General features: G+C 41.8%; 1 protein-coding gene across 1 annotated transcript; it reads right to left on the bottom strand.

Annotated features, from left to right (window-relative positions):
- Positions 1-1,214: 1,214 nt before the first annotated feature.
- cxxc1a (CXXC finger protein 1a) lies at positions 1,215-13,959 on the bottom strand. Its single transcript, XM_062541384.1, is given in 15 exon segments — positions 1,215-1,498; positions 1,596-1,748; positions 6,144-6,296; positions 6,872-6,968; positions 7,364-7,413; positions 7,984-8,091; positions 8,982-9,189; positions 11,118-11,305; positions 11,791-11,907; positions 12,091-12,240; positions 12,506-12,661; positions 12,764-12,903; positions 13,037-13,137; positions 13,453-13,565; positions 13,756-13,959. Coding segments are annotated over 14 exon segments (1,731 nt in total). The 5' UTR covers positions 13,759-13,959; the 3' UTR covers positions 1,215-1,498; positions 1,596-1,601.
- Positions 13,960-14,472: the final 513 nt, after the last annotated feature.

The following is a 14,472-nucleotide window of genomic DNA, read 5'->3' as shown; positions in this document are numbered from 1 at the left end:
CCAGAGACGTTTTTAGAAATCGAAAATCTTTTTGTAAGATGTGAAATACACTTTCAGTTTACTAAAACAATACACAGAAAAGTTACTATAACAACATCAAGTCAGCAAGTCTTAATTGTTGTCTACGAAGATTGTTTGAAACAAAGAAACGCTACGACTCTCAAGTCTAGATTTGTATTACCAATTCTGATTCGGGTCTGATTTGTTTTAGGCCAATTTACAGCAATATGGCCCATGTAGTCTGACCAAACTGGATCGTGATTTAGAGTTAAATGAGATAATAGGCTTCGTTAAACGAATTCATCGCTAAGGCAGGGTTGTCGCCGGGGGGAGGGTAGGCTACGCCAATTAACAATATTTTGGAAAATACTAAAGTCTGATATTGAGTTACTCTACTGTAGGCCTAGTCAAGTAGGCTAAAACGCGACTTGATTTGGTAGCAGATTAGTCAAGACCAAAACAACATTCTAACACCAAGTAGGCTATAGCTTTTAGATAGGGTATCAATTGAGTGTTTAACACTCCTAACATTTTTAAGTAGGCCTAGGCTTAACTACAACTGGCCTGGGATGAAAACTTAAAACTTACTAGTGTGACAAATTGCCATTGACAAGTGGGATAAACTAATGGAACAGTACGTCTGTCTATGCATTTGTGGCCACTGTCACCGGTCACATTGACAAGTGTCTTACTGATGGACATTGTACCGGTATAACCCAAACATTTCTTGCATACATTGCTATGTATAGTGGGGCATTTCATTTTAATGGTTTATGTATGACCTGTGAGCATGTTTTTGAGTACTGGAATTACATCTTAAATACTGTCAATTGCATATACATGTAGCCTATATACTTTTTAACAAAACTGTTTAAACTATGTTTTCTAACTTCTCTCCCAGGTGTAGCTTGGGTGTAGATCAACGTCTTAAAATTTCTTCATAGCTCCAAGAGATATGCTGTCAAATCAGTGTGTCTAACACTGGTTATTCAGCACTCAAGTGTCACCGTTCAGCAGTCACCGTTTCTTTGAACAAAATTGATGAAGGAAAGCAACTGGATAAACTGCAAAGCCGGCAATGTCACTTAAAATATCTATCGACCTACTCATGATTCGGACACACATATTGCACATCATGAGCCATAACATTTGTGCCCTTCACATTTATGGCAACAAAAAAAGAGAGTCTTAAGCACTACTACAATGTCATGTCACACATTTAATTATTTTATTTTGGAAGATTGTCTAATACATAATTCTTACACAATCATTTCCAGCACCTTGCAGCCTACTTAGCTGTTGTTATAAGGCCACACATGATTAGCAGGTAAACATTTTTAAAAACTTGATGTAAACACAGTAAACAAAAAAGAAAAACTAGTTTGTAAATCAAGTCCATTTTATATTTGACTTATTCTTTTAAAAAGTAGAGTAATCCATTCCACAAAGTACAGTAATCCATTCCAAGTTCTCTGATCTTCTTCCACAGGGTTACAACCTATTGAAAATAGAATTATGTCAAAACACATCCAAAACAGGTATACTATAATTCCGATATTTTATTCTGATATGCACAGGAAGCCATGGATTGAGACCTGAGATTATCTCTCCTTGTTGGTCCGAAGGTCTGTGGTTAGGGGGTCGTGCTGAATGGTCTGGTGCAGCATCAGAGCTAGCAGTCCGGCTCGATTTGTCATCGCTGTGCGAACGTTCCGTTCTTGTTCAAACAGCTCATCCAGTTTGTACCACTGCGAGTGTTGAGCACAGAAAGAAGAGAAAACACAGGTGAAATAGTATCCAATCTCAGACCTAATGAAAATGAACAATGACCTTTAACATTAAATCAGTTCATGTAATGTTTATTATAGCGATGAAAAATGCTGGGAAAATCTTCAAGCTACCTGGAAGTGGGTTAGAGAAGTTAACCCATAGCTAGGCTATAGCTAAAAAAGAGCTATAGGGTACCTATGGGCCAACTACAGTGAATTATGGTAAGATAGGCTCACAGTCTCAGACTAGGTAATTGCAGGTGTAGATAAGAGGAGGGTATGTTTCCCTTATGTAACTCTGGAGTAGATGGCAAATAAGATCATTTTCTACAAGGTGTTCCTGTAATGACATGAAGGATCTCAAGTGATCTAGGGCTTACACCCTGAGTACTCAACACAGTGAATCTAGCGACTAACTGTGGCTGGTTGGATGAGAATCCTTCAAGCCACTTGGGACATATCATGCAGAGGATATATTACTTGTGCGAATTATTGTAACCTTGACCTTTGAACTAGAACTTTGAGTGCCTAGTCAATTCATGTAGTCTTTCTAATCAATGTAGTCTTTTTTTGCGGAAGCATCTATTTTCTATAAATCCTATGAAGTCCAGCATTCAAAGTGCTCAGCACCCACAGAGGAAAAGCACCCTTGGTGTAGGCTGTTCTCCCCCTGTACCCTGTTCAACTTTTTATAACAACACTGGAGTAGTCGATGTTACTCCTTTACTGCTGGTCAATTCAAATAGAGGAAGGTGTGGGACCTAATTGTCAACCATATCGGTAGCGCCAGAGGAACAGGAATTGGCCATCCCCAAGCTGTTCCCACAAAGTTGGGAGCATGGAATTGTCCAAAATCTCTTGGTTAGTGCTGAAGAATTCAGAGTTCCTTTCACTGGAACTAACAGGGGAGCTACACCAGACGCGTAACTGAAGCGTTCCGTTCGCGACGCGTAAAATCCATTTTAGAAGATGGGTCTATTTTTTTCAAATGTACGCGCCACTGTCGTGTCTGGTGTAGCTACTTCCATTGATTATAGTGATTATTAACTGCTGCAACATACGCGTCGAGAACGGAACGCAGTTACGCGTCTGGTGTAGCTACTGTAAGGTGCTGTGTCCACCAAACGCGTTTTTTACAGCCAGAACGCCCATAACCTCCTCCTCTCGGCGCTTCGATAAGTGTTTATTGTTGCTAAGTTACCAAAACCAGAGACGGTTTATAACGAGAAGTGCCATTGACGAGCCCGGCGCTGTTCTAAAAGTTGAACAGATTTCAACTTTGAGCGCTCTGAGCGCTGCGACAAAAAAACGGTCGGCGCCGACTTTTTTTTCCGCCGAGGGCGCTCAGCGCTGTGAGCACTGAGCTACATAGACTTTACATTGAAAATTATCGCCGTCGGCGCAAAAAACGCGTTTGGTGGACACAGCACCTAATGGGCCAAGCCCAGTTTGGGGGTGGCTCCCTCCTGTTCCAAAATGACTGTGCACCAGTGCTCAAAGCAAGGTCCATAAAGCCATGGATGACAGAGTTTTGTGTGGATGAACTAGACTGGCCTACTCAGAGTCCTGACCTCAACCCAATAGAACACCTTTGGGATGAATTAGAGCAGAGACTGAGAGCCAGAGACTGAGAGTCTCCTCATCCAACATCAGGAAGAGTGGTCAAAACGATAACGATAACTATAACCATAACGATAAAAGCGTCCACACTGGCCAACGATAAGAAAAGTCTCTCCTCATGTTAATGAATGTGATGGCTAGAATATTATGGGTTCTGATTGGCTGTTAGCTTTTTATCGTTCTCAAAATCGCTCTGAAAGTGATCAACAACGATATCGTTCTTCATTTCGTTATCGTTATAGTTTATGTGTGAACGTGGTCATTCATATTAATGAGAGCGATATTTATCTATAGTTATCGTTATCGTTCTTGGTGTGAACGGCCCTTTAAACCTGGTGGAAAGCCTTCCCAGAACAGTTGAAGCTGTTGTAGCTGCAATGAGTGGACCGACGTCATATTAAACTCGTATGGATTAAAAATGGGATGTCACTTAAAGAGGAACTATGCAGGTTTGGCGATTTCTTTGCTGTTTTCTCATTTTACGTCGACCCGGTGGCACAAACTTGCAAGCGTGTTTTTTCCGCTCACAGGCGCTAGGGGGAAGCGAGACAGCCACCATTCAACACGAAATAAGTCAAATAACCATTCCAATGACTCCGAAGCTGATCAGTTAAGGCAAATTAAGCAAAAAAACGTGCATAGTTGCACCTTTAAGTTCATATGCGAGTCAAGGCAGGTAACCCAATACTTTTGGCAATATAGTATATGCTGTATTGTACAGTATAATATTTTCACTCACTGTTAATGTGTTGAATCAGCTTGAAGCTTAATGACCATATGAACTTCTATTTTTAGAGAAAGCCAGGGAGCCATGAGAGAGGAGCTAAAACACAGACTTTCTAAAGAGGAGAAACGGCTCTCAAAAAAAATCCTCCATAGAGAGTCATGGGATTTGTTCGTACCGGCAGTTGTCTGCACATATCCCGCCCCTTCCGTGGCCAAAAGTAGGACATGTGAATATATCGTGCCAGTCATGTGTTTTGATCTCGCCACTGGAGCGAGGTCGGTGTCGTGAAGCCCTGCGCACGCACAGTTCTGCACGAAATATATGTCCAATAAGTGCCCAAAGTGTGTTGCAATATAGCCACCAAATTGAGGGACTTGAAATTTGGCTATAGAGCCACATGTGGCCCTCGGGATGCAGGTTGCCTACCCCTGGTTTAGCCCCTCTTTTCTCCAATTTAGTACAATACTTCTTCCTCCTATAAAACAGAGTCTTCAAAGGGACACTTCACCGATTAGCATTAAGCTTTGTATCTTTAGAAAACCAGTCATGTTTTTGAATGGTCGTGCATCATTCCCTCAGTTTGCCTTGAGATGGGAGAAATACTGATTTCAATGAAAACCATGAATAGGACTTCCTGCTTTCAATGATGTAAAATTATGATTTTTCATCATGGTGATCATTGAAAGCAGGAAGTCCAACATTGAAATCAGTATCAGAAGTGTCGAGTTTGAATTGAGACCGACCAGTAGTAGGTTCACTTACATTGAACATCATCCAAGTATAATATTCAACAGTTACATTTCCAAAGGATAGAGTGGGGATTGTTGACTATAGGATCAGTCTAGCACACGCTTGTTGTTCCAGACGTCAACTTGTGGCAAAACTTGCACTGTGCTTCTTTTTAAACTTCCTTTAGAAATGAGTGTCTTGTGATTCAAGTGAAAAAGAAAATACTAAAATACTAGATGTTATTTATTACTTCAGTGACATTAAAATCAAACAACGATGAGCTCTCCTGAATAAATCCATGTGCCAAATGGTATTGCGTTGATCTGATGACTAACGTTACTGTTATCTAGCATGCTTGCTAGCTCTACTAGTTATTCACAGCTGTTTTCCACAGCAAAAAATAACAAAACTTGTGCAGCATCAGAATTTGCTTGAAGCTAAAGCGACAGTAAACAGAGAGGATCATTAAAATAATTGCAAAACATACTTTAATAGCATTTAGCCAGGCAAGTGGGGGATGGCTATTTTAAACCCTGTAGTGACAACGCAATAAACAACATCAGCGTGCTGCTTACAACTTTACGACGCTTACGACATTATTTTGAAAACATTACTTTAAGATAAAAAAAAAAACCTCTTCAGGAGGGAACAGCACTGATGCGACCACACCCTACTTGGGATCATGCTTTCACCTAAACTGTTTCAGAGATATGTGAAATTTTGTCACTGTGTTTCGGGAGTGATACTTGATGTCTCTGTTTGTGTGCCCCAACCCATCATGAGAGTAGACGGGGATGAGTTAAGCACGCCAGACACAACTGTGTAGCCTTTTGGAGGTTTTGAGGGCTTAATTCAACAATTGCTTGATAACCCACGTGAAATGCTCACAAAGGTTGCTTTGTTGGTGATTCTTTGGTAAGGCATTCAGGCTACTGGAAGTGAATATTATACCATGGAGGGGGGGCCTTTACAGATCCCGGGTACAACAAGTAACGTGTTTGCAAATGCCACAAGCCAGTTGTGTATGGTTGTTGAATCTGACATCCTGTTGTGTAATGTTAGATAGGATTCGAAGTTGATTGACATCTGTGGCAGTGCATGTTGTGTCATGAAGGAGGGCCTTTACAGATCCCCGGTACAACAAGTGGCGTGTTCACCACAAGCCAACTGTAATGCTGTGTAATGTGAAATAGGCTTGGTTGCTGATCAGGCACCGTTGGAAATCCCCTAATACAAGGACTTTAACACCTTTCCTGTGCATGTCTGTCTTACGCAACACCAGTGTTCTATGCACTTACCACTCGCACCCGCTCCAAATCAACCTCTGCTCTTCTGAGCTTTTCCCAGCAGTAGTGCCTGTTGCACTTGCGCTTGGACACCCTGCAGTATTCTCCAGTTGGATCAAACACATCACGCACAAGGGGGCATCCACAGACTTCATCAGCAGGAACCTGCAGAAGAGACATTTCTTCTTGTTTAATACAAATGTTTCATTTTAAGGAACGTGGCAACATTTTGGGGAATTAGCTTATTCATCATCATTCATAAAAAGAAAAAAAAATGCTCTGCTTTTATGCCTTTAATCTGATGAAGGCCAGTGAAGAGAGTGACAGAAAGCGAGTGGGAGGGAGAGACGGGGTGGGACCGGGAAATGACCCGGGTCGGACTCAAACTTGGGTCTCCGAGGGCACGCAGACCCAAGTATGGTACACCCCCCCCTATATGGCTCAATATAGCCATATAGAACTCCTTCATAGACTTGCATTATATTTCGTACAGCGTCACTCATGTCGCATTACAAGAGCCAGCCTGGAACTCGCTGGTTGGTATGGTAACCATAGTGAATATCTGGACAACACTGACAATCTAGGCATTTTTGACATTTCATGAAACCTGTTGTTTCTTCACAGTATAAATACAAATTTGTTATATTTAGGTAATTTAAATGTTTTAAACTAAAAACAATATACACACAGCCCCTTCAACATTTATTATTACATTGCACAAGTTAATTAAAATATATCACCTTGGGGTCCCTTGAGTGTTCTGGACACAGGACCTGCAGCCTCTTACAGTAGGTTTTACTCTGTGGGTTGTACACGTCGCAGAAAAGCCGTGTGGCTCTGGAGAAGCGAAACAAATCAAAGTGAATATTTTAATAAGTTATTGGTGGTAAGGTTTTCACAACTACTGATTTTTACGAGTTACCAAGTTTTTCATAAATTACAACTATTTATGATGTGGTACAGTGCTGATGTTAACATTACTGCTAGCGCGAGCTGTCCTATAAATTCATCCATAGCAAACACGGTCATATTGTACTTCAGTACAGCTAAACACAACTCACGTATCACTGTAGCCACTGTGTCACAAGTTCATACATAGAAATGTATGGCCTGTTTAGTTGAACGCTTCCTACAGCGCTGACTAGTTATAATAGTCTACTAGTTGATGAAACCCCTAACTGGTAATAAAATATCTGCATGTTCGGCAAATTATTAAAACTGGACAAACATACCCTTCGATGCGTGTGGGATACATTGACCCAAATGACGTTTGGCTCTCATACTGTGAATAGAAGAAGATTTTATATGAGTTTTTGGGCTTTCAGAAACATTAACATGTAGCCACATGCAAACCAAAATGTGCAGTAGGTTATGACTTTAACATAGCCTGGCATTTAACTACTGCACATTCAAACTGAAAATGGTATTGACTTTTAGGGGGACTGAATCATTTTCCAATTTCCACACAAACATTTTCAAGATCCTTGGGACATTTCAGGCATATTCTTTTGTTGGGTTTCATGTTCTAATGATGAAACACGCTGTCAACTCCCACTCTTCTACAAGGCAAGAGATCTGAGCAATAACAGAGCAATAACATACTATTAAAGCAACAGCACACATTATCCCCACTCTTCACAGATACCTTCAGATTCAGAACCAACATAAATTTCAGCTCTGTGCATTTTGTTTATACATGGGAGTTAATCATACATTTTACCCAAATCAGTCCACAGCACCAGGCGTACTGAAACAACCAACCATTACATATTTTTGTTTGTTTGACTCTGTGTACAACATTGCGATGTGCAACAGCTGTGCATTGAGGCTGATGACAGTAGAAATTACTCACCTTTGCATAGCACCTCTCCATGTGTCTTAGCGCCACCTTTGGGTTGATGGGGTGACTGCAAGACACACAGAAGATTTGGAAATCTGTGTCTTCATCCCCCTCAGTGATCTAGAATGTTAGAAGAAGGCATACATTAGATACTTAATTGTGTCTTTCAAAACCTTTGTGCTGCCCAGCATAGCACCATGCGATATGTTTTAACAGCATCAATATTATCATTTTTAGTCAAATAAGAATATTTGAAATGGTGGATATTTTAGAATACGGCATGAAATATACACAGAAAATGGAGGGGAAATGGTCTTGTGGTTTCGCTCTAAAATTACAGAAATTACTTCCTATGTAGGCCAAGACTGAGTCAAGACCGAATGTTTTTGCTTTAAATTCCAAGACAAGATCGCGTAAGCAAGAAAAGACCTGAGTGGAGTACTTCACAGCTACTGGCGACATTAAATATTTGGTGTGCTCTGAGCCAGAAGACTATAGATTAGTTCGCTTTTACTATAGATCAGTTCGCTTTTAGTTTATTTGCATAGCACATGCAAAAACATGTATTCATAACTTACTACTCATAGCCATACTGTAAAGCCCAATTCACACCAAAGATTCCCGACGCGACGAGACTGAGTTGCAGCGGTGTGAATTAGAAGTTGCACGTAGTTGCGAGCAGTCGCAAGCCGTCGCAGAGCATTAAACACGTTGAGTCGCAGTCGCAAGGTTTTAGAACGTCGCGGCTCGTCTCGTCGGGACGCTTTGGTCTGAACCCTACTTAAGAGTTAAATATAGTCAAAACTTTAAAAAAAAAAAATAATAATAAAAAAAACACATTCGAATTATAATCTTAACATTCGAATAGTATTATTTTTTTACAAATTCGAATTATATTCGAATACCGAAATTCGTTCCAACAGCCCTAATACATACATACAGTACACACACACAGGTACACACACAATGTGAAAGCATTCCCCTCCTGTCCCCGCAGCCCGGCTCCTCACCTCTTGGTCCTCATGCACTGTCTGCTGCTTGGCTTTGGCGATGATGCCCTCCAGTTCGTGGAAGCGGCGCTCCATGTCGGTGAGTCGCATCCGAGCTTGCTGCTGGTCGCGTCGGATGCGTTCCAGAAGCTTCTTGCCCTGCTCCTCAGCAATACAGGGGCTCCCCTGCCATTGCTGGATGCGCTGAGGGAGGATCTCGTAGATGCGGCTGACCATGCAGGGAGAAAAGGGCCGTTTAGGAACAGGCTAACTGCGCACTATCAATTTTATAGAATAGAATAGAATAGAATATATACTTTTTTGATCCTGTGAGGGAAATTCAGTTCTCTGCATTTAAGTAAGGGATAACGGCCGACGAGGTGACCGGTTCGATGGAAATAATGGCTAGGTGGAGGTCTAGAACTCCGGCGACGTGCGAAGCACGGAGACGGAGTTACCTCCGCCGTGCCATTATTTCCATCGAACCGGTCGACCTCGAAGGCCGTTATCCCGCTTATCTCCCGTTTGTATTCATAACCTGTATATTTAGAACATAGTTTTATTCCACCGTTGCGTCCGTTAACATCGCTAAAACTGTCTTGACTGTGGGACTACTTTCCGCCACATATCAACTTTCTACTTGCAGGACAAAACTGCCGTTACTAGTTCTAAATGGATGGTTGCTATGGCCAAAGGCCAGTCGTTAGTTCTAAATGGCTGGTTGCTACGGCCAAAAGCCAGTCGTTAGTTCTATCTCTCCCGTTGTCAAGCGGGCATATCCCAGGATTCTGATTAACTTTAACTTTGAAAGATCGCTACTTTTGTAGCCTAAATGGCATCAAACTAGCTACAATCCACCTCCGTCATATGCTACAATGTTACTATGGTTCTGGACGTCTGTATTTCAGCTTGGATGCAACGTGACAGTTCATTTAAAGGGATATTCCGCCATTTTTGGAAATACGCTCATTTTCCACCTCCCCTCGAGCAAAACAATCGATATTTACCTTGTTCCCGTTCATCCAGCCATTCTGTGAGTCTGGCGATACAACTTTTAGCTTCAGCCTAGCATAGATCATTGAATTGGATTAGACCATTAGCTTCTCGCCTGCTAGCTTCATGTTTAAAAGTGACTGAGATTTCTGGTAATTTTCTCATTTAAAACGTGTCTTCTCTCAAGTTAAAAAGTGCAATAAGACCAACTGAAAATGAAACCTGGCGTTTTTCTAGGCTGATTTCACATGGAACTACATTCTCATCTGGCGTAATAATCAAGGCAACTTGCACACTACTGGCACTACTACTGCTTGTTGTCTATGGGGACTATTTTCAGATGCTGCGTACGATATCACTGCGCCTATGGTACGTTTGCAAGTTGCCTCGATTATTACGCCAGATGAGAGTGTAGTTCCATGTCAAATCAGCCTAGAAAAACGGCAGGTTTCATTTTCAGTTGGTCTTTTTGCACTTTCCAACTTGAGAGGAGACACGTTTTAAATGGGAAAATTACCAGCAATCTTAGTCACTTTTAAATATGAAGCTAGCAGGCGAGAAGCTAATGGTCTAATCCGATTCAATGATCTATGCTAGGCTGAAGCTAAAAGTTGTATCGCCAGACTCACAGAATGGCTGGATGAACGAGAACAAGGTAAATATCGATTGTTTTGCTCGAGGGGAGGTGGAAAATGAGCGTATTTCCAAAAATGGCGGAATATCCCTTTAAACTTCGCAACGAGTTTGGCGAATTAATATTCAAGTGTGATACAGGAACTACTTCAAAGGTAGCAGGTTATACCAGAGAGGGTTAAAGCGGATCTTTGGTTATACGAAGTTAATGGCCACCCCATCAGCCAATCAGAGAAGAGAATTCCATTGTTGAGGGAGATAACCCAATTTAACCGCATTAGTGAACACACAACACACATCCAAACGTAATTGCTATATTAATATGAACAAAGGCCAGAAGAGTATCGTGTGTCATAATAAAATAAGGTGTGTTGGTGCACTTTTGTTTCCTTCTGCTGTTGGTTCGAGGTGATCCAATTCCAATACATTTAACACAAAAACCCTCTGAATGCTTATGTTACTCAAAATCTGATATGAAATTGTCAGCCATATGTGTTCTCTCTTTCGATATCCTCTACTAGCTAATCTTACTTTGCTGCCAGCTTCATGCCACAGTCGTCGGAGCAGTATTTGGAGCCGACACGCGCCACCTCCACACAGCCAGGGCCCAGGCACTGCCGCAAGCCGCCGTTATCCTTCACCTCCGCTCGCTCGGGGTGCCGCACCTTGTCGCGGTGCTTCTGTTTCTGTTTATGCCGCCGCACTTTCGTCTCCTCTTTCTGAACGAACAACACACAACAACAGAGGGGAAGGAATGTGAGAAACAGCAAGAAACATACACTACACCGAGGCACAAAGCCACTAGAGAAAGTTCATTATGGACATACAAACTAAAGCATTATCTTTAGTTATACCACTGTTTGGTCAAATTTCCTATTGTGATGCGCTATTTGGAACGTGCATTATTTTTCGATATACTATGAAGTGGTTCCCTTCTTCTGGGCTTATTACACTTGAATATTAATTCGTCAACGGTAAAAACATCAACGTTGTATCTAAGACAGCGGCAATATAAACGAAAATGATAGTAGCAGTGGTATAAGCGGGATAATCAACTCCGCGCCGTGCGTTTCTAGGAAAATAATGCACTTATCGAAGGTGTAAAGTCCCCTCCGCCTGCGGCGTCGGGTCCTTATTACCACTTCGAACGTGCATTATTTTCCTAGAAACGCACGGCGCGTCGTTGATTATCCCTTACTTGTACTGTTCAACTTGCCTTCCGCTCAGACCTCTTCTCCCGTCTCTTCACGTGTTTCACCTTGACAGCTCTCTTGTGGAGGGTTGGGTCGTACTGACCCTCCTCCTCATCGGACCCCCAGCCCTACACATCAGACACACAGGCAACGTGTGTGAGAGAGTGTCAAAACATGAAGTGTTTCATGTTTTATGGAGCATACAAATGTCATTATGAAGTTCAATTTGTAACCGACAGACCACTCAGTGTACAGTGGGATGTACAGTGATGTACACCATTGGCTATGTGTTGGGAGCTGAGGTTGCTTACCTGGTTAAGCTCATCGTATGTTCCAGCCCTGTACTGCTTGTAGAGCTCCATCTCGTTATCACTGAAGTCGTCAGACAGCTGTCCGTCTTGTGAGTAGTAATCCTGGTCCCTTGACATGTAACACTCCTCATCCTTCACTCGAAGCATTTTCTGCCAGACAAAAAATAAATATGATAAGAACACCAGGAAGCCAACATCTTATTACCTTTACCTCAGCAAAATTCTATTATTTCATTTCTTTGAACAATATTTTGAGCTTTACAAAACACGCTGCATTCAGCAAACTGTGCATATACTGACCAATGAAGTTGTGAAGCAGCACAATACCGGTACGTGCTCACTAGCCTAAATGTTGGGGATGAATTTATTTGACATAGAGCTCAGAATAGACTGGTTGTGTAGCTCTGAAGCTTACCCTGGCCCGCACGTCACACTGCCTCAGTCGGCACTTTTGCCTGATCTTGTTGGGCCCCCCAAACTTCTTCATGTCCTTGCAGAAGTCACACTGGGCACAGTCCTCGGTGCGTCGGCATGGCTCGCACTCCCCACACATGCGGGCAGATCGTTTCACCTACGGCAAAGAGGAGAGAAGCATGATGAGCCAGACTCTAAATCAGGCAAGAGGGGATGCTGAAGTCAAGGTGAGGGGACAGGGTGAGTAAAATTAGCCTACTTTGGATCCACGTCGACGATCCATTTTGAAGTCAGGTGTGCTGCCACCACCGCCACGTTGTCTAACCATTCTGTCGTCTTCTCCGTCTTTGTCTTTGCTTTTCTTTTGCCGAAATTTGACCTCTAATGAACCGTTTTTGCCTGTAACACACAAAGATCCATCAGGGACACAACCTCAAGATAACTAGGATGATCTGTGTGCCTGCTAATTTATGACATCAACTTTAACTGTAAATAATGTTTTGGTTATCTTAACCATCATAATGTTACTCACTGCGGCATTTTTCACAATACCATTCCCTTATGGCCTTAGCCATCTTCTCGGATATACCGATGCAATTCCCATGAAACCATTCATTGCAATTGTCACAGCCTCTGTTATGAAGCAGAAAAGACATGACAGAAAACTCAGCAGAAGAGATCAATGTATTCACCCTTGACTGTATTCCTCTGGAACAGAACCGTCTCTGATGTAATCAAAAACACTGATCACACTTCAAGTTCAGATATGGGTTAGGTTGGTAATGATGTTGGGTAAATTAACTTTATAAACTGAGTTTAGAGCAATTAACCAACACAAAAGAACCAGCAGTACCGTTACCAGATTAACGACGTTACAGTGCAAAACACGAACGTTGCAGAGTGGTCAAACAAAAACATTCACGAGGGCAGAAGAGTGGGCCTACTTACATCATGAAACAGTTGATATCTGGCTTGCGGCAGACACAGTAGACGGGGGCATTTTGCCTGCCCATTCCTACCTCACCTCCAGGTCCCTGGTCAAAATCTGATACCTCACTGTCCTGTTAAAACACCAAACATAATGTGTCAGTAACAACTGTTATTCGTGTAATTGTAAGCCTACCGGCCCATGATTGTAATAGGCGCTCAAAACTGTAAATTCATTAGTTTGAGTCGGCTAGCTGACTAGCTAACTATCCTATTTCTAGAAAGACAGATTTCGTTGTCGATATTTTCTGAAATGTTACCTACCATGTCAACTGGCCAATGGTTATGTCGAGCTGCTTTGTTACGTTAAACTAGACAAGATTTCAAAAGTGTGTAATCGTCCAAATGTATAATAAAACCCAGACCATAAGGACCTATCTGTAAGTCATTGCTCAAACTCAAGGTTTGTTTACAACCTTTCCTCGAATGCTATCGAAACAAATGTTTCGATGAACTTCCGCTTAGCTTTTCTTCTGCTATTTCAGTTTTGGGTAACTTGGAAAAATGATCTTTATAGTGCCACCTACTGTAGGCTTGCATGTATTGTCACCGCAACTGACTCGCCCGATAGCGAGTAGGCAACCTCATAACATCACTGTCTGGCAAGGCCTTTAAAAACTCCTATAGGCTAATATGCCTATTGTATTGCTTAACAATAATCATATCTAGGCTATCAATGCTAGGACTATTTACATTCATCTTTATTCCACATTATAAGCCTACCATTTATGCATCTGAGACCCAAAAAAGCGCATGAGACGTCCATCAGAGTTTGGCCTGTTTCATAGATGACTAGACATCTTTATAATTTAATAATTAGCCTGTCCAACATAAAAAGTACACTATTCAAAGTCATAATTGCAGATGGCAGAACACATTAAAGAAATGTAAGAAATGAATATAGGCCTAGGCTGTGGCTACAAATAGCCTATATGGCCTAATTCAATTAAACTCATAATATTGATATAAGTTGGCCTGCCT

This window comes from Sardina pilchardus, chromosome 7, assembly GCF_963854185.1.
Source record: "Sardina pilchardus chromosome 7, fSarPil1.1, whole genome shotgun sequence".
NCBI classification, from domain to species: domain Eukaryota; kingdom Metazoa; phylum Chordata; class Actinopteri; order Clupeiformes; family Clupeidae; genus Sardina; species Sardina pilchardus.
Note: the sequence above shows the minus strand (reverse complement) of the source record. Positions and strands in the feature narration are given on the sequence as shown.